The sequence below is a fragment of the Prionailurus viverrinus genome, chromosome A1, assembly GCF_022837055.1.
Source record: "Prionailurus viverrinus isolate Anna chromosome A1, UM_Priviv_1.0, whole genome shotgun sequence".
Taxonomy (NCBI): domain Eukaryota; kingdom Metazoa; phylum Chordata; class Mammalia; order Carnivora; family Felidae; genus Prionailurus; species Prionailurus viverrinus.
Window position 1 is genome coordinate 157,615,214 of NC_062561.1, and position 21,620 is coordinate 157,636,833.

The window sequence follows — 21,620 nt, forward strand, 5'->3', positions numbered from 1 at the left end:
GATCGCCGGTCTGTGACACAGCAAGGTTGGGGGGGGGGGGGGGGTGGCGCTAGACTGAAGAGGACTGAAATTGAACACATCTTAATTAAAGCCCACAGACAGCAAAACAAAATGTTTTCTAGGCAGCCTGTCAAATGGGGCTTAAATTTAGCTCTGCTAATGAATCTGAGCTGCTAACTGTTATTTCTTAAGATAATAAGACTCTCACGGAAGCTGATAAAAAAAACTGTAGCATGTCTTTTTCTGCTGTTTTGTTACTTAAATATTTTTCAACAATGAAGACAGTTTTCCTAAAGAAAAACATGGGAAAAGTCTATGTAAATAAAAGGGTAGTAAACATCTCCCTTAATAACTAGTAGGTTTCCAGGCTATGGGGCTGGTAAGTCACAGGTCTTTATGTGTAGCCCTGTTTTAGAAAAAGGTATGCTCATTTGATGGGATTGTTTCAGTGACAGATTATGTTAATTGTAAAATCCTCTCCCTCTCTTCCTTTTTTCTCTCCCTCTCCCTCTATTGTTTCCTGAAAGAGACGGTGCATTAATTTGAGAGATCAATTCACCTGGGGTGGAGAAGTTTTATATTAGTGTTCCTTTTAATACAGTGAAAAGGTAGGGCATCTGTTGAAAGGGCTTCGCAGTTCCCCCATATCACTGTTTCTGAACCTGAGTGGCTGGTATCCCTGGGGAGGCTGTGACCTCTTCCTCGGAACTCAAAAAAACAACCCAGGGGAAAATGCAGGGGAGGGGCTGAAGAGAAGAACCCTTTTCTCTTTCTTCTCTTAGAACTTGAAAGAACCAATAGGCCAGGTCTAAATACTCTGTGAAGAAAGCCTCACGCGATATAGAAGACTTTAAATGTTCTGTTGAAAGCAGAAATTAGGCCCTGTCCAACGAAGAGGGTAATTAGAAGCTAGGAAAGACAAACTCCAACACGAACTGTTTCCCACCACCTTAAAAAAAATCCCACCCCCCTGCCCCGACTGGCGGTCTTTCCCTCCTCACAAACTGTCCAGTTTTAAGGAATACTTGATTTAGCAGCAGAATTTTCCCCAGTGAACGCAGGGCCAGTGTCTAGGTTTTGCTTTGATGATACAGAAAGACATTCACCTTTTCACTGTTTAGTTGAAAGGTAAGTAAGTTGTACTGCCAAGTATTTTTCACTTAATCAAACTTTTTCCCTCACGAAGAATTTAGCTGATCAACTTTGAACACCAGAGTGCCACTTTCTCAGGCTGTGAAAGGCTGCCCACAATTTGACTGAAATTTCAATCCACTCTTGTGCCTTGCTCAATGCATGTGTATGTGTGGGAGTTGTAAATTGAGGCCTTAACCACCAGAGTTAATCTCTTTTTTAAATCTGTATTAACCTTAATGATTTGAAGTGCACTGTCCAACACTGGGCTATTGAGACTGAAGAAAAAACTACCCTCAACTATCAACAGTTTATTAGGGGCTTAACTGAAGTGACCCTACTGTAGGAGTGTTCAGCTGAACAAGGCTATAGGCTTTTTGTGGAAAGGGAAAGAATTGAGGGTTTCATTAAAAAGTAATTTGTGCTTTGTACTCACTCATTCAAAGAGAGTCTCAATTGCTCTTTATTCACACAGAGTTAATACAGTATCACAATGTTACTCAATGAATGTGTTGTAACAAAAGAAAAATTTTACATTTTGAAAGGAAAAAATTCTTTGTAACTGCAGTAAGATTGATGGCTACTTAAAAGATTATGGAATCTCTTTTTCCCCCCGGGCCCATGTTAAATGATGGAATACTGTAATTTAAATTTTTTTTGGCTTGAACTATGGAAGTTTGACTTTACATTCTGATCGTTAAACATATTTTAAAAGTAGAGCCAAGTTGGTCAAATATACGTTTGTCTTGCTAGACTTGCCAGAAAAAAGTGTTCTGATGCCAACTAAGTATCTTATAATAATAGCCTCATTTATACCAGGTCAGAAAATACTCTTTGTTGAGCTCAGAGAGCGATCAGTGATTTAAAATCTCCCCTCTCCATCCACAACAGTCCTAAATGGATGCTAATTTGAGGATCTGAAGACAGCATCATTGACTCAATGTCTGTTTTTCAAATCGTTGCTGAATATCTTGTAGAGCCTGACTGTGATTATCACTAGGATGTACAGCAGATTTTTCAAATTCTTCTCTGAACAAGTAAAAAAGCAAGTATGCAAAGAGCTTATTTGTGCTCCAGATTTAATGGCAAAGACCAGGGAGGATCAGTTTACCCATAAGTATTTATCCTTTCCAGAAGTAAAGGATATTTTACTTTATTTTTAAAGTTGGTAGTATATTCCGACCCTTCTCACTTAAATATGTGGTCCTCAGTTTCTGCCACCATCACAAATGTCATAAAGACCACAAAAGGTCCAAGAGTGAGCAAGGTCAAAGACTGAATTATCCTCTTGCCCCTGAATAGTTCAACATCGCTCTTGCTCAATTCAGAGCACATTAGATTATAAGGTCAGTGTGGAATGAGGAATCATTAGATTTATATCCTAAAACTGGAGGGAAAATAATGGAGAATCTGTTATTTAGTATTCCCCAAATTAAAGTTCATTTTACCAGATCAAAATTATGTCTCACTGAATCCCTAGGGAAAAGGCTATTGTTATTCACATTAATTTACATAGAACCATTAGGAAAGAAATATATCTATTTTTTACAGCTTTGAAAGAACATGTACTTTAACTTCCATAGTGGCATATAGGCCAAGTGGGTTAACATAGTTTGCATATTCATGGAGTTTTAAAAGCAATGACAGCTTCTCTCCAAGAGAAGCAAACTTAAATAATTACATTCAACTTGTGTAATGGGCAGGTGTCTAAGCTTTTGAAGTAAATGAGACTGGAATATTTTTTATAAGAAATTAGTGTGCCCCCTATAAATGTTCAGTAATAATTCTTAGCACTTAGGTGCCCACTGAGATACTGATTATTTTAGGCATTTCTCCCTGTCTTCAGAGGTTTTCAGCTCAACACTGGGGGCTCCCCTGCCATACAGAAAATCCTGAGGGAAATTGAAGGTGTCTCCCATGATGGTGAATGTCACTGCCACGAATTCCTGAATTTATCTGCTGCTGGGAATCAGAGGTTAGTTGTAACCTCTGTAGTGTAAAAGCAATACTGAGTTCCTATTCCAGTCTTTAAGTTAACGTCCAAAGTGAACAAAAAAAGAGCAGTCAATCATTCACTGTTGACTGCTGGTTCTAATAATAAATACAACATGTAAAAAGAAAAGAAAATGAAATACATTATGTCCAGATTAATTTGAATATAACCACATCATAAATAAAAAAGAAAATGAATAAATTTAGCATTCACTAATTGTTTAGTAGGAGGAACCAAGTGGGCATACTTGCAAAAAGATTACAAATTACTCTCTCTCCCAGTATTTTCAAGTACACCTGTCTTGAAAGAATATTTGACAGTTGTTATTATCTTCTTGGTTACAAATGAGTGGGTAATCACCTGTTTGAAGAAACTGTAAACTCTCAACATTTTAATTTTTATCACACAGTAAATAGTCACTCGACACTACGCAAATATTAAAATTTTAAAAATATTGCCATTTTGGAGCAGGCATCTGCTATTTTAGTTTTAAGGCATGTGATCTTTTAATTTGGTTTTGATTCTGTTCTGTTTAGATTTGATGAATTAAAGAAGGGTACCAACAATCATGTAATGGATTTACAAGCTCTTAGATGGTAGGAAAAGAGCATTTCTCCCCTTCAGGTAAGTCTGCTACCTTATTAGGATCAACTTGCTGAACATTCACAATGGTAAGCACATTTCTACAACTTATTAAGTGGATGCTTTCTTTCAGGAATAGCAAAATTTACACAAAAATTGTTCAAGATGGATAACAAATCTTGAGACAGACAACTTGAGGAATGGAATAATATTCCCCAAAACCTATGAAATTCAAGAGTAAATGAATGATCACATAATTGCAATTTTAAAACAACAATTTAATTCTGGAAATCGAGGAAATAATAATCATTAGTCAATTATTAATATATCACAGGAACAGCAGTATCTGAATCAGGAAGCTTTAAGAAATAAGACTGGTTTCAGTGTTTTTACAGGCCCATTTCTTTGTTAAAAAAAGTGGAACAAGGTAGACGCTTAGTGTAGATCCAGAATTATCTCTGGGATGTGCTAAGGAATTTGAACAAGAAAAAGAGTGATTCTGCCCGAGAGAAGGAGATGTAGCATTACTCCAAGGTGCTAAAATGATGAAACCTGGAAGAAATATTCCCACTAGTGTCTGGCAAACTGTGGAGAAGGCAATGATTCAAAAGTCATTTATTGTTTATTTTTTAATACATTACACTTCTTTCAAAAAGCAGGGACACTTTAAAAACTGGGTGGTTGGCAAATCCTATAAGATCAAACCTGAAACTTTGTATTTATATTATTTACTTTGAAGATCCAGTCAGGTGAAATGAGTTTAGTCATTAAATGGTGTGAACCCTGCATGCTGCTTGATATATATATATTTATATATATGTACATATATAAATAAATATAGGCACTAGGAGAATTGCCTCATTTCTTACCTGTGACGTCGGCGACCATTAACCCTTCTGCTCTGATCACTTTCACCTGGAGAAATCCCACATCTTTCAGGTTGTGAAATATTCGCAATGGGCTCTGAAAGACCCCAACATCGATATTAGGAAAGAGAGGTCCTAGCGGGTCTCAAAGAGTGTGCTGAGAAAACACTAAGTTTTATGATTGATCTCAGGATGCTGCTTAAGTGATTCAAAGGGATATTTGTGTTTCTTCAGTACAGAGTATCGTCCACCATCATTAACGAGTACATACGCATAGGCACACATATGTATCTACATAGGTAATTATTGCTCTACAAGACTTTTTGAAAGAATAAAAAATACCACATGCCTTCCCCATAAATAATTATCAGTACATGATGAACAATAAAATATAGAAGCGTGTATGTATAGTTCCTTCCTTCAATTTCCTTTACTTAAGGACTCCAAGAAACCTTTCATCTATGGGTATGATGGTTTGGAGACTAATGATTGTTAATACTGAGTCTTAAATTGTTGCTTATGTAACACACTGCAGCCTTTAGAATTAAGCAAGTTAACAATTTTTTTTAAGTTATTTTCTTCTTGTGAGTTTTGGAAACAGCGTGCGCCAGATGAGGGTTAAATTAATGAAGTGCCATTTCGTAATATTTAATTCAAAAGTTTGACACAGTTCTATAAGCCTGTTAGGAAAAATATCATATATAACCTTCTAAAATAAGTCAAATTGATCACTGAAAATAAGATCAAAAGTGACGAATAATTTTTCTTAGGTTTGTAATTTTATTTGCCATTGTAGTATGACTAGAAGTAGAGAAATTTCAACAGGTGAATCAGATCCAAAGAATAAAACGTATTTAATTTCATAAATTAATAATGGTAGTGTTTTGGGAAGTATAATACCTGAAGGCATTAGAAGAGGGCTACCAGTGCAGTAATTCAGAACCCTAATTAATGGTCACAATACTTGAGGAGTAAGTATTGACACAGAACATCGAAATGCGTTTATTTGCACTTCCTAGCATTTTTCTCATGACAAGACCAGCATTTCTTCTCAGTAAATCAAAGGCCCTTCTGTATCATAATCCTTAAAGTGCTATAAGACCAGGGAGCATAACCTAACAAAGTCATCAAACTGTTACCAAAGAACATTCCCATCCTTGTATTAAGAATGTGAGAATACTGACAAGCAGAAGCTTACTGAAATATTAACTTTATCAGTCCTGTATGACTAATCAGTGTTTACTGAAGCCATGACCTTGGTATATTGAGAGGAGGCAATGCAGATATATGTGTAATCTCGGAGCCTAACTTTTAAGGGTGTTGAGCACAAGATTAGCGCTTAGTCTTTTATTGTTTTTAAACAGTTGCTTATCACCAAAAATCTATTTGAACTACCCAGAGGACAGCGTTCAGTAAAAATACACTTGTCTCTCCATTTAAATTACGTGTAAGTTAAGGGTTTAACAGTGGCAACTTTACACAGTGGTGTTACAACTCAGAGTTTGTTGTCTTCCTAATGTGGTAACACCAGGTTTGAGAAGCATGCCCTTATCTCAGAGCTTACGAGCTTATGGATTATTATACCCCAGGTAAATCTCTTATCCTAATGACAGAGAAAAGTTTTATCAAAAGGTTCCTGTCCTTTAATTTTCAAGAGTAATTTCAACCAAGTTTCACTGTGTCTAAAACAAATACCTTCAGTCTTCAGGCTGAGAACTGTTCAATACTAGTAACCTCACTGCCCAGACGTATAGCTTCTGACGCTTCAGCTCTGATGTTCTGCTTCTCATTTGGGGTAGTAATTATTGTCTGAACGTTTTATTTCCTCCAGTCAGCTGACACTCAGTAATTTATTGCCAACTTCAACTGTTTAGGCCAGTGACATATCGATTATAATAAGAATTCAAAAAAAAAAAGCAAAAAACTTAAATATATCAGTTTATAAATACACCTTTCAGTAATGCTTCATCAAGACATATTCCTGCCTTGTTATTTATGGTTATTTTAGAAGGCCTCAAAACCTGGATGGCTTCTGAAGCCCGAAATTTCCATAGCAGAGGAATCTATGATTTGCTGTGAATCCTTTCAGCCCTCAATAGATGGGAAAAGATTGAAATGCTCTGGAGAGGAGTCCTCTTTATTTTTTTAATGAAAGGCTGTATAATATATTTTCTCTATGGCTGCAGCAGCTGTCAGGGAGAGCATCTCAGTTCAGCTCTATTACGGGAGAGGCAATACCCCATCCTATGGCATAGAGATGCTCTGAGGGGCCAGAGCTGATTGACAGCTTGTCACCGTGACGTCTTATTCCATCTCTGTTATGGAGAAAATTAATGTCACACCACCAGCCTTATGACTCGCTGTCATCTTAGAACCGCTCACCTTTTATCAATGCTCTAAATAACATTTCAAGCCCATCGTCTCACGGTGGACAATCCGGTCAAGGGACATTAAATCAGATGACTGTGAAATGTCATAATAAAAATGGAATGCTAACAACTTCTTCTCTAAACTAGCTCCTCTGGTTTTTAAACTGTGACAAGGGGGAGCAAGGGTTCAGCATACCCGTTCTGAAAAGGTCATACAATCGCTCTTGGTCTACTACCCATTACTACCCGCCCCCTATTGACCTTCCCTGCTTTCCTCCCCCTAAAAGAAAAAAAAAAAAAAAGAAAAGAAAAATGGAATTAGCCATCTTTTCAGAATGAGGTGATCAAATAATGGTTCCCACAGTAATGTCTGTTTAATTTGTGGGGCTTCAATGCTTTACAATGAGCAGCTGAAGGACAGAAATGGAGAGCCTTTTCAGGGGCAATTCGTTTACTTTCCTCACTATGGCCACTGCCAAATCAAATTCTTAAGTTTAACCTAAAACTTAAAAAATACACATGTTCTCTCAGGGAAACATACAAATAAGTCTCCAAATAACCTCTTTTTTTAGGTTTCTTCAGAACAAGTGATGTTTCAGACATGATACAGCATTTCATCATCTCATAACCTGTGCGATAAAAAGGAAACATGATGAAACCAAAAACTACAGGTCTCTGTCCTTGTATGGCTATGAGCAATTATAACACATGTGCTTTACCACCTACAGTAGTGTCTTAGCAGCTACGTCTCTAGAGGGAAATACAGGCCTATGCTTGAAATTCAGGGCTAAAAAAAAAAGATGCATTTAAATATGGTTCACTTTTTAATACATTGAGCAGCATATAACCTGAGAATTAGCTGGGGGCATCCATATAATGTTTTGTATTTTATTGAAAAAATAACTAACATTTGAAAGAAAGTGTGGAAACAAATATTCAAATTCTGAATGGAAATGGCTGATTTAAGGAAGCCCATCCAACAAAAAGAAAAAAAAAAGGATCAATGATAGTTGGATTATTTCTAATTTCCAAGCCCGCAGTATCATTTTAATATACGGGATAGTATCAAATATTCATCCATAAAGTACAGTATCATAATACCTAGAATCCTTATATTAATATACCAATTAATTCCTTTAAAATTGTTTCAATTCATGAGGCTCACTTCTGGTAACAGGAGAATATGTTTTTGTGGGTACCAAAATGTGAAATAATTTTCATAATTGCAATTACATATTAGAAGATGCCCAACAATATGTTGGGCTCTTAGGTGGTTTAAAAATATATACTCTGTAGCCTGGCTGAGTCACCTCTATTAAACTGTTTATGATAACACCATTGGTGGATGAGTTGTACAAGCATTAGCAGACAGCTGATTCAGTGGAGATAGCCAGAATAAATTTGCTGAAGCGCACATCCTGCTAATCTGTTTGAAGAATATTGTAGAGCATTAGTACCAGCACTTCATGTTATCTGCACAGCCTGATAAGGTACATCTTTATTAAATTCAGTTATTGGAAGGATGTCAGTCAGCAAATAGGAATATTTTAGAATCTAAAAAAAAAAAAATTAAGCGGTTCTTTGTTAGTCAGAACTTGGTTTCATGGCTGAGTGTCTAGAGGAGCCTTCTAAACACCTGGCAGCATTGTACAATACAAGCTTTGTAATTTTAAGTGGAAAAGCCTTTTTCCCCCCGGCTTCACGGGTACCCAGGCATTCACTTTTTCGAGTCTCCAATGAGAGAGAATGGTGGAGTAAGAGCTCCCCTCTCTGTTGATTCGAGAAAACTACATGGTGGAAAATGCACAATGTGAGGATGCTGGGAAATAGGTAGATTTGGATACGAATATTTTGGTTTGGTAAAATTTGAGAAGGGTACTTACTATAGTGACTTGCTATCCCACCCAATCACTGTCTACATTTGGTCAAAAGGTAGGGAGGCTTCCTTTTAATTACATTTCACATTCATTGAAAATAAAATAAAGGAACGAAGTGAGGCTTTTCTAAGCAGTTGACATAAAAATTTCTGGAATATCTTCTTGTTACCAAGCTACTAATTAATGTAGATTCCATTAATTCCATTTCAAACTTGGAAAGACCAAGAATTTTTAATGGCAATTACAAAGAGTCAATGAATTAATTTTAAAGTAATGTTGTGTACACCTAACTTTCCTTTATGAGAAGTTTCCTTGCGTGATAATTGTGCTGCATGACAAAATCACTGAGGAGATGCTCAGGATCTAGAACTTGCTTTGGAAGAGACTCGAGAGTAGACGGGGCGTCTAGACATCAGGGTAATAAGTGTGGCATTTGCACTTGCCCAGCTTTCTGTTTGTGCTGATTCATCTGTCAGACAGCTTTGCAGATGTACTTCTGTCACTCCAAGTGAATTATTTACAACCTCAACTAGTCACACATAATCCTGAAGGAGGAGGGTTACATACGTACATATCTCCTTAATATTTCCTCTCGTTCTTTCTGGTCCTCCAGGGAGTTGACGGAGAGGTCAGAGATACTGACTGTGGCCGAAGCTGTCAGGGTGACCAGCAGCACCAGGTGTCCCTCACCCTCTTCCAGCTGCAGCTCCAACTTGTGTGTCTGTTCCCTACTGAGAGCCGACAGGTCGACCTGGCACCTAGGAACAAATGTTTTGAATTAGCAAGTGGCTTTTTTTCCCCTTTCCTTTCCTTTCCTTTCCTTTCCTTTCCTTTCCTTTCTTTCTTTCTTTCTTTTTCTTTCTTTCCTTCTTTCTCTTTCTTTCTTTTCTTTCTTTCTTTCTTTCTTTCTTTCTTTCTTTCTTTCTTTCTTGTCACATCAAACAGTGAAAGGGCAGGCTGCTCAGAGCTATGTGAAAAACAAATCAACAGAAATACTATTTGGGCCACTGGAGGAATACGTCTTTCATGTCAACACACTTTCTTCACAAAATTCAGACCCTGATTATTTTTAGTGTCTAATTTCTTATTTCTTGTAAGATACAAAAAAAAACCATACTTATATGATTCTATCACTACCCATTGTGACCATATTCATAAATCGGTAGGACTTTCAGTCCCTAGACAGACTAGTTTAGTGGAGCTTTGCCTACGGAAAGATTAATACGAGCTGTCTTAGAAGAAGCAAACCACCAAGAATCTGAATTCTTGTGCAGGTTTTAAAACAATGGGTATTCTTCCTTCATTCATAAATGTTATTAAGCAATGAATAAAATATGTACTATGATGAGGCCATAAGTTTTTCATTTTTAAAACCATGCCAGTTTATTCATAGAACACCATGCATAAATCTAAATAAAAACAAATTATCCAAAAATATTATAGCTCAAGGGTTATGTAACAGAGTTGTTCTAATACAGGTTTCATAACATGGCAGCCCATGCTTGATTTGTTTGTTTATTTATTTATTCATTCAGAGAGCAAGGGAGGGGCAGGGAGAAGGGGAGAGAGAGAATCCCAAGCAGGCCCTGCACTGCCAGCGTGGAGCCCAACATGGGGCTCGAACCCACAAATGGTGAGATCAGTACCTGAGCAGAAACCAAGAGTTGGACACTTAACTGACTGAGCCACCCAGGCACCCCCATGGCAGCCCATGCATGAGAACCTACTTACTCAGAGCTAAACACTATTTTCATAAAAATGTCAACTGATTTGGAAGAGAAAGATACTGAGGTGCTCACAAAGCCAATCAACTGAGAAAGAGGGGGCAGATATGAACAGAAGGAATTTATAACAGGGAATAGCCTATTATAAGAATAAATGTGGTAACATCATAAACAGGGGAGTCAGCCATCAGGGACAGATTAAATGTTTGCTCCTTCTTCTGTTTTTATTTTCTTTCTTTCTTTCTTTTCTTTGAGAGATAGAATTAGCTGGGTACAGGGGCAGATGGAGAGAGAGAGAATCTTAAGCAGGCTCCACCCTCAGCACAGAGCCTGCTGAGCGGCTCGATTCCAAAACCCAGGGATCATGACCTGAGTGGAAATCAAGAGTCGGACACTGAACCAACTGAGCCACCCAGGCACCCTGCTCCTTCTTATTCTTTACTTGATTTATTGTCTATTGTTTTGCTTTTAGATTAAATTTTCTAGAAATAGGGTCTTAACACTTATAGGTGGTTTCAAACATCTCTTTAGTATGCATAAATTTAGAAACTGAACCAAAGTCTGACATTTTCCTTTTATTTGTGCCAATCAAAAATGACAAGAGAGGTAGCTGGGACTAGAAACATCTGAGAGGAAGGGGAGTACAGAAACAAAAGAAAAGGAAACGACCTGGTCAGTGACAGAAAGTCCGTGTGTGTAAATGCTAACTGTTGAGAGCAGGAAATCAGAGTCTGTACCAAGTCTGGAAAACATCTTCCTAAAGTGAGAACATATATCAAATAACCTCATTGTTTCTGCGAATATAACATGCATTTCAAAATACTTTCATGCTCTCTCCTTAAACTCTGAAGACTGGAAAACACATACCAAATTCCTTGTCTAATATTATAATTTTAACTGGAATTAAGTTCTTGTCAATGACACCTGGAACAAATTGAGGAGAAAAATGGAATGGTGAAAGACAACCAATCAAATGCATTTTCTAATAAAAAGGAAGAACATCAATATGATTTTCTACAGATCTTTCCAGCAATTGGCATAGTGCCTACCTGGAGTTTGTTGAATGTAAACGAGTCTTTGGATTAGATTGGGAGTATGATACCAGAGAGTTGAACAGGGATTACAATTCACACAGTACTTTTGGTTGGATAAAGTTGGGAAGAATAAAGATCTTTTGCTCATTTGGATCATGCATTTCCCAGTCTCATCCTCGCCTTACTCTTTTGTGTGACACTGTATCACTCTTGAAATACATCACAGCTTTCTGGAAGATTTCCTTCTTTGGCTATTACCATTTTACACTGGTCATATGGATGCTGGCCTACTCCTCATTTATGTTATAGTCATTGCATTTTATGCTCTACACTTGGGGAAGGTTCTCTAAAGATGCTCTGGTCCAAGAGTTGCAAATTGGCAACTTTCAGATAAAATCTGGCCCATGGATATACTGTTTTTGTTTGTAGTGCTAAAAAAGTTTTGAATTAAAAACATTTTAAGACAGAGCAAATGTCCTCTGACTTAATTACTATCCCTAATGCTGTCTATTATTTACAACTGGTCTATTTCACTTAACTCTGTATCTGATTCCAACAGACATAGGTATTTGTGATCCTTACAATCTCCTTAATTTAGCAAAGAGAAAACTGAAGGCCAGAGAAGATACATGACTTAATGGAGCTATACAGTTAGTTATCAGCGGAGCTAGGACCTGAATCTGACACAATGGAATCCAAGATCTAGGCTTTTTCCTGAACTAGCCTTCACTAAGTAACCATGTATCCCAGGAGGAAGTGTGCCTATTTGCATTGGTTATTAAACTGGGTAATATCTGGACTTGTTTTTAACAGAATTTTTTTTCAGTTTTGAAGCATGGAATTATGTTTTTATACTTTTAAAATATATATAAACTACAGAAGACTGTAAATTATTGCTTTTATAAGAAGATAAACTCAGAAAATATACAAATTGAATTTTTAAAACTATGAAACTAATAAAACTTAAGTTAACATTGTAAATTTACAGGGAACATTATGCTTTTCTGCTGCAACTAAAGTTTCAGTATTGGGTATTCTTGTAGAAATGGTCTCAGATTCTATCCTATATTTAATGTTTCAGAATTTTGACTTTAATAATTCTAACATAGAAAATGCTTATTTATATAAATGTATTGAAGAGAGTATTAATGACTCCAGGGTTCTTTGCTAGTTGGGGTTATTCAGCTCTACTCTTCATCCAAAAACTCTGCTCAGGAGTAATCCTCAGATGGTATTTTAAATGAAATGTTGCCTGATAACTGAGCCAACTTGTCTTGTTAACTTGAGAATGAAGTTAGCATCATGGCACCACTGAAATCTGCATTAAGTGAGTATTAAAACAAATTATTGCTGGAATTTTGTGGAAAAAAGTCTTTGCTACCCCTTTATTGCTGTTGAATAAATATGTACAAAGACAGAACTCCCACAACAGTCTGTTCCAAATTCAGTGCTTATTGCTACAGACCAGTGTCATGGTTTGAGTGTTTGTCTCCAAAATGCCTATGTTGAAACCTATTGGCCGATGTGATGGTATTATGAGGTGGGGCCTTTGTGAGGTGATTAGGTCATGAAGGTGGTGAATGAGATTAGTGCCTCTTCATGAATGAGATTAGTGCCTTCATAACAGAGGCCCCAGAGAGATCCTTCACTCCTTCTGCCATGTAAGGACACAGAGAAAACACAGCAGTCTCTGAACCAGGAAACCAGACACAGAATCTGCTGGTGTCTCCATTTTGGACTTACCAGCTTCTAGAACTGTGAGAAGTAAATTTCTGTTGTTTTTAACAGTCTGTGGTAATCTGGGATAGCAGCCCAACAGGCAGATTCACCTGTATTTAGCTCCCCTGTACTGTTATTTCCTAAAGGATGGAAGGATTCACTACGGTTTGGATATAGAAGTCCTTGGTGGTCATCTGGAGGTCAGAATTGGCATAAATTAATGGTTTGACATTGTTATCAAAGTGAAAATGAAAATTTAAAGAATGAAGCAAATTCATGAAGTCCCAAAGTACATGCGCAGATATGTACTCAGGGAAAAGAGCCCAGGATAGGGAGTCAGATTCCCTTCATTTCAGCCCTCCATCTGTCACTAATTACTTGTGTGACCTTTCCCAAGAAAACTTATTCTCTTGAATTCCAGTTTCCTCATCTGCAATATGAGGTAATTGAACTAGATAAACTTCAAATTCCTGAAAACCCCCAATTTCACAATGTGTTACAACTCTATCCATGTTTACACTTGTTTGCATCCTTTCTTTGCAATTCCACAAACCAAAAACCCAAGAGAACAAATTCATCTTTTAGTCAACAAAATACTATTCTTCAAATGTATTATATGCATCTTCCAGAAAAGCCTTTATGTTGATGCTAGAGGGCAGATAATCTATTTTCAGACTGTCTTCCAAGGGGGTACCTCAAAAGTTGCCGTGGAGGGGAGAAGGGTGAAAAACTAGGGTGTGGACTCTCCTCTCTAGTTCAAAGAACGGCTTCTCTTACATACATCTGTTTTCATATTGTGGTTCCACATGTAAGCTGAAAACTTATTGGATACATCTTTTCATTCCCTTAGATTCTCCTGAAACCAAGGCTTCCTGGGTCTGGGTCATCCGCTGCCTGCTTTGCCTCAACTGTGACTTTGGCTGAGGGTCTGCTTTTCAGCCCACCATCATGACCGATTAACTGCGCTTGAGTCCTCATGGAGCTTCCATCTAGGACTGACTCAACTTTCACTTGCCAAAATAAGCTGGGCACTCCCCTTGGCTGCCATTGTGCATCTAGGCCTAATGGCCACATGTCCCAAGTTTCTGACTTCTCAGATCACTTCCTCACTTGGATGACAAGCCATACGGTGGGTTGTGGGATCTGGTTACCTGATCAAGAGCCAGAGAAACAAGATGCAACAATAGCCTTCTGGTGGGGTGAACTTAGATTAATGGAATAGGAGCTGGGAAGATAACTCCCCACAACACTCTCCCTCTCACAGACTGCTTCAAAGGATGATTCTCCAGATTACCTGTCCACATGTGGCCAGGTGGGTGCATAGCAACCAGCTCTGTATCTGAAACTCAGGAAACAGTGGCCATCCCACCAATATACTGCCTTGCATTGCCTCCTACTCTTCCCTGCCTTATGTTTTTTGTCTCTCACTCTCAGTGCCCGGGGTTCTATCTCCCAATAAAGCATCAGAACTTGATCATTGCCTCAAACTCTCTTTTTTAGGGAGTTTGGCTAATGTGAAAACCATTGACACAATTCAATCCCCTCAGTAACAGATGTCTAAAACACAAACCTAACTACACCCCTCCCCTAGGTTCCCACCACTTCTGAAATATCCTTAACAAGGCAATGGTGCACTCCATGACTTACCATCAGCTGTCGTTGGCTGACTCATACTTATGACTCAAGTCATTGCAGACAGCTGATGATTCTCCCACCATCCATGCTAGGGTGTAGCTCTTTCTTTGTGTTTGGATAAAGCAACCCTCTGCCTGAGCTGATATATCTATCTTTGCTTGCCAAGTTTAATAATTCTCAATGAAATAACCTGCAGTTGTCTTTCTCTGCCAGTATCCTGAGACTTCAATGGCAGGCGTCTAGCACAGCACCCAGAATATAGTTGGTGCTTTGTAAGTATTGAAGTACTTATGGACAATATGGAAGTGAAGAGAGGTCCAAAATTTACCCACGGTGACAGTAGCAGACCAGGGCTAGTGTGTAATGTGCCCATTCTACCACCCTCTATTATCCCCCTAGAAAGGGGTTTGGTTTCTTTTCAATACTTGTTTCTCTCACTCATTAACCCATTTATTCATGAACTATTTAAGTGTGTCAGGCCTCTGTTATGTATTCTCTATTAGATTTTAGGAACTCAGTCATTCTAAGCCCACTAATTTCTCATCTCCTTTTTCCCAGAACTACCACAGACTCAGCGTGTTGCCTTGAACAAAGTTCAAATGGCTTCAGACTCTGCGACCAGGGGTTCAGAACACCAAAGTTTTAATAAAGCTTATTCATTAGCATTGTGCTATTATGCAAGTCACTTAAAGTTTTTGTACATCAGCTTTGTTCACTTATAAAATGGAAATCAATATTTTTAAATGTCTCCTCTTTGCATAGAGTTGTAAGAACACAGGAGTAACAGATGAGCAAGTACTTGGAAAAGTTGAAAGTAGTATCTAAATATAATATGTGGTTTTATTATTGTTATGCCTTGGTTTGATTTTGGAAAATTTAAAAACTTACTATATACTCTGAACCCAGCTCATCAATCCATCAATCAATAGAAGAATCAAAACAGACTCAAAACTGAAGATTTCAAAGCTACTTTCATTCCACAAATGGGGAAATTGAGGCTCAGAGAAATTTAATGATGGCAAGAACTTGAAAGTTTCCTGACTTCCATATGAAAGCTTAAAGTTCTTTGTGCTTTTAAAAAACTGTATGCATTTAGTCACATGAAAGAAATATGTCACATTTATTTGGTGACATTCTCCCTTAAGAGTACAGAGTAAAATTTCAGTGCTCTTACCATCTTTTTTCTCCTCTGTCCTTCTATCTGCCATGCCTGAACTAGTGACCAGTGATATTCCTCCCAGATGAAATACTCTTGAGCTTAGCACCCTGCACGTATACATGTACATACGTGTGAGAACACTGGGGTGCAGGAGTAAATGTTAGGACTATTGAGATTTTTTTTTTTAATTTAAAAACAGGGCAAGAATCAAGCTTTATAAATGTTTAATATATGCATTAACACAGGTGTCCCATGCATCAGGTATGTCACTTATGGCCTGTAAGTATTTTAGGAAAGAGTAGGAACTACATAACATAGAGGGGTAGACAGTGGCCCCCTTACTTGCTGACTTGCTTTCGCCGAATTGCAGTTCATATATGCCTTGTTAAATGGATTTACAGATTATATAATCTAGTTTTAACTGAACTAATCCTCACAAAATGGACAATTGGCTTTAAAAGATCCCAGTAAAGAAACTGTGGATTGAAGATAATGCTAATTGAACAAGCACCAGTGAGCAGAATGATAAACAAGAATCTGCAGAGACACCACTTCTGTCCTTAGCTGAGCTCTATGTCAGCCACATTCTGATTCACAAACCAATGATGGTCTAATCAGATCTAGCAAGAATTCAGCCCAAACAACCCCAAATTATCAAGACAATGTTTGCAATAGAAATTTACATCTACGTTGACAATAAACTTGTTCAGTGAGTGCTGTGCCTTGAAGTATTAGCTAATGATATTATAAAGCCATCATGATTAGCAAGACATTTGAAAACAAAGTCTTCAGAATAGGAAGACAAGCCTCTATGGAATTTCTTTGGTGGGGGTGGGGGGTGGTAATTTAAAAAACAACAACAACACATATTTTACATAATTGTGACCAAATGTAACAATAACATTATGAAGCTTTTTGAGATTTTGTAATATATGAGAACCCTTTTACATTAGTAAGACTAATAACACATGATATATTACAAAATTTTATACTATGGATCAATATAATACACAATTCCTTAGAATTTTTGCATTTTCAAGGCTTCGATCCATAACCACTAACGTGTTTTCAAGTTTCACAACTATGCAGTTTTTACACCATCTCTGACATTACAAAATGCTCAGGCTGCTCTTGCTTTTCTGTTGTTAGAAGTTGTCACTGTTTAACTCTGTTCGGGGAGAGTGCTGTATTAGAGCAACTTGTGACAATCTCCATTGCTTGACATGAAGGTAAACTATTTAATATACACATGGTGGTGCCTGAAAGCTGTCTTTGGAAACTCTGCCCACTGTATAAGAAACACTGCAATGAGTATGAACTTTTGGAAGAAGTCTTCAGAAGAAAAGAATAGTAACCCATGCAGGAAAATAGATTGAAATCTTAGGTTGATTTTATGGAAAACCAAGACAAGAATCAATGACACATTCCATTCTTTCCTTAAATATGATCGATCTCACTAATGAAATATTTCACTCAATCCTCAGTGAGAAAAATAGTGAAATATAATGATTTCATGAAAAAACTCTCTTCAGTTTAGAATTTTCTGACTAGCTGTCTTTGTGCTTTCAAATTAATAATGCAGGAGGATTGTTTTCGTTCTATGTAGGAAGTAAAAGAATTATTGGAGAATTGGTATCATAAATAAGAACCTATGCAAATCAGAGCCTATAGAGTGTCAAATGCACTGACCTTCAACCTTCAGAGAACATTAATTTTGTTAATATCCAAAGTCAGAGGCTGTATTCCCCATTTGCCATGCTATACCGGAACACACATATGTGTGCACCTACACATCCCACGTTCTGTTTCCTTTGGCATTACACACAAGAGTCACAGATTTATTTCTATGGTTGTAGATTCTGGAAGCATTTGTTCTTCATCCAGAACTTGCCCATTTGGAATAAGTTTTTCTTATCAAACACCATTAATAAAAATTTTGTTGAAATAGATCTCTCTAGCAAAGCTTACATCTGTAGCACTTTGTTCTCATGGGCAGGACCAACTCCTCAGCCCCAATAACAATGGAACAAATAAAGTCAGTAGCAATTCCCCAACTGAAAATATATGTACCCCAAATCAATGCCACTTTCAAGATAAACAAGCATTTTGCACACTAATAAATAATGCCATAAATCTTGCTATATTGGGTTGCAAATAACTCCAACTGAATAAAATTGCTTGACACAGGATTTACTTATTCTGCACGTTCATAAAAACAACTTGTTCTCTGACAGCACTCATTCTTGGCAATTTACCGCAGCTGTCAGCAGCCAATTTGTTCAGATTACTGCTCTGCATAAAAGTGTAACAATCATGAGGATTTATTAGCTGATTATCGTAAAGGTGGCAGTCCGTCTTGCCTGCCAAAATGCAGGTGATCAGAAAGTTAAATAATTACATGCAGATTAACATTATTTCACCTTTACTTGATATTTGTAGTTCAGCGACAGGTAAAATGTGTTGTTCAAACTTGCACTATTGTGTAGACCACCTGAGTTGGTTTATGGACTACCTGGCATTTTATTGAGCACTTCATGGCTTCAGAACATACTGGGTTCAAGACCAAAGTGAAAGGAGTGTGGTCTTTAGAGCCAGGAGTTCTGGATTTGAATCTCAGGTCAATCACCCAGATGCATACTAGCTGAGCAACCTCTCAATCTATCTTCTGCCTCACTTTTTCATCTACAAAAATGGCATAATATGAACGACTCTTATTATCCCCTAAAAGTGAGCTAATGTAATTGTGCCCTATTCATTGTAGAGCACTGTTACTATTGTTTCTTTCTACTCATGGTAATTTCATTTTTCTGTAAAATTTACCTACCAGGGGGCATTAACTCTTTGGATATAATAATGATGAAAAAGTTATAAGTATTGGGTAAAAGTGTAGACTACTTTTAAAAAAAATGCAACAATTCAGTATTTTTTAAGTATAAGTATTACTCAGGCACTTTCACCTTTAACTCATTAATTCTCCCCTTTTGGATTATATATACATAGCTTTCTTCAATTACACTGAAATTTTATACCTGTCACTAAGTCATACTGTTCTAATTGCCTCTGCATTGATGCCTATTGTTAAATTATGAATTTACGGTTAACCCTTGAACAATATGGGGGTTAGGGACACCAGCCCCCTGGCACAGTAGAACTTCTGCGTATAACTTCCGACTTCCCCCAAATTTAACTACTATAGCCTACTGTTGACAGGAAGCTGTACTGATAACATAAATAGATGATTCACATATATTTTATATGTTATAGGTATTATATGTTATATTCTCACAAAAAAGAAAGTGAGAGAAAGGAAAATGTCATTAAGAAAATCATAAGGAAGAGAAAATGCATTTATAGTGCTCTACAATATTTATCGAAAAAAATCTCTGTATACGTGGACATCCGTAGTTCAAGCCCATGTTGTTTAAAGGTCAACTGTACTGAGAGAAGGAAGAGCCATAATTTTCAGTATTAAATCAAACTTCAGATCTTTAAATTAAAATCTGGCAAATAATTTTTAAACACCTATTATATGCCATATACTTTTCTAGGCATTGGGAATGTGACAGTGAACAAAAAACAAAACACTCAAAACTCTTTGCCTTCATGAAGCTTATATTCTCTGCCTTCACGAAGCTTATATTCTAGTGGTGGGAAATAAATGATAAAACACATAACTGAAATGTATAGTAGGTCAAATGGTCGTTACTTCTATGGAGAAAAACAAAGCAGGATAGGGGAAAGGGGGGATTTAAATAGGGTTGGTATGGATGCCTCCCTGATGTGACATTTGTACAGAGACCTGAAGAAGATAAAGAAGCAATCCAGGTGGATATCTGAAGAAAGAGTGTCACAGATGTAGGGGAAGGTCCTCAGGTGGGAGGGTGTCTGGTGTGCTTGAGGAAGAGCAAAGAGGCTGGAAAAGAGTAGAGGGAGAGAGGGGCGGAACAGCAGAAGTTCAGGGTAGAGTGGTGATGGGGCTGGATCATGAGAAGCATTATAGGCCACTATAAGGACTTAGCCAGGTTTTGCCCAGATTAGGATGGGAAAACGTTGAAGGGTTTTGAGCAGAGGAGTCAAATTATTTTATTTGTTTTCTGTGGAAGGAAGAACACGAGGCTATGGCTATTGTCTACATGAGAGTTGATGGTAGCTTCAACCAGAATTATTATGATCAAGATAACGACAGGAGTGAATTCTGAATACATTTCAAAGGAATCATTGGTAGGTTGCTGACGGGTTTCATAAGAGTGAGAGAAAGAAAAGAAGCAAATAGGACTCTATGGTTTTGGCATTAGTAATACACGGGAGAATTTGAAAGGCAGAGAAGATTTGGGGATATTGGGTATCAGAAGTTTGGCCTTGGACCTGCTAAACTGAAGAATTCTATTAGGCATTCTAGGGAGATATCTAGCAGGGAGGTGATGTGGAATCTGGAGCTCAGAGAAGAGTTATGGAGTGGAGCTCGTTGTCATTATTGATCTCAGACAGTATGGAAAGTACAAGAGTAGATGGAATCAGTAGGGGAGCAGGTGTAGACAGAGAAGATGCCCAAGGAGTGGGCTTTGAGGCTCTCTAGAACTAAAACAGCAGGGAGATGAGGAAAATTCTGTGAATGAGACCAAGAAGGAACAAGTGATGAGGTAAAAGAAAAACAAAGAGTCTGGTGTTTTAAAAGCCAAGTGAAAAAGGTGTTTTAAGGTAATGAAGCAATCAGCCAAGTCCAGTACTACTTCTGGATGAAATTAAGATGAAGGTTGAAAATCGGCCATTGGATTTAACAACTCAGTGGTCACAGGGGACCTTGACAAGAGCAGTTTGTATGGACTATTAGCAGCATAAGCCTGACTGCATGGGTTCAAGAGAGAACTGGAAAGGGCAATGTTCAGTGTTAAATAGCTTCCACTGTATCAACACTCCAAATTTGCAAGTGGCCCTTTCACTCATAGCCAGCCTTGTCTTTGTAATGAAAAAAAAAAAAAACAAACAAACAAACCCAAAAACCTGTTATTGAGCATACATTATTTACAAAACACATTTTCTTTTTTTTTTAATTTTTTTTTTTAACGTTTATTTATTCCTGAGACAGAGCATGAACGGGGGAGGGGCAGAGAGAGAGGGAGACACAGAATCGGAAGCAGGCCCCAGGCTCTGAGCCATCAGCCCAGAGCCCGATGCGGGGCTCAAACTCACAGACCGCGAGATCGTGACCTGAGCTGAAGTCGGACGCTTAACCGACTGAGCCACCCAGGCGTCCCAACAAAACACATTTTCAAAAATCTTATATGTGACCAAAACTGGAAAATAAAGTGGACAATAACAAAACTATAACACAATAAATTAGTCTAGGTAGATAATCCGATCCATGCAACTGTTCTCAAATGTAGGATTGAATTTAGGTAGTATCCTTAAAAAAAAAATAACAGTCATGGAAATAACAGTATTATCCTTCATGGCCAACTTTAAATCTACTCACCAACTACCAGCCAACTCCCAGAATAGTCTCTAATTTGTAAGTTAATACAGACATACCT

At 37.6% G+C, this 21,620-nt stretch overlaps 1 protein-coding gene and 1 long non-coding RNA gene across 10 annotated transcripts in view; one reads left to right on the top strand and one right to left on the bottom strand.

Moving 5' to 3' along the window:
* Positions 1-21,620, bottom strand: part of MCTP1 (multiple C2 and transmembrane domain containing 1) — a 531,315-nt gene that overhangs the window by 170,518 nt on the left and 339,177 nt on the right. For all 9 annotated transcript variants that reach the window (XM_047859238.1, XM_047859221.1, XM_047859213.1 and 6 more), the window contains 2 exons: positions 9,390-9,576; positions 4,576-4,669 (listed from right to left, as the gene is read on the bottom strand). In XM_047859238.1, coding sequence (XP_047715194.1) covers positions 4,576-4,669; positions 9,390-9,576 — 281 coding nt within the window. The remainder of the gene's footprint in view (positions 1-4,575; positions 4,670-9,389; positions 9,577-21,620) is intronic.
* Positions 13,208-15,577, top strand: LOC125165850 (uncharacterized). The gene is made up of 4 exons (XR_007152242.1): positions 13,208-13,333; positions 14,146-14,607; positions 15,144-15,202; positions 15,489-15,577. It is a non-coding gene; the product is annotated as an uncharacterized LOC125165850 (long non-coding RNA).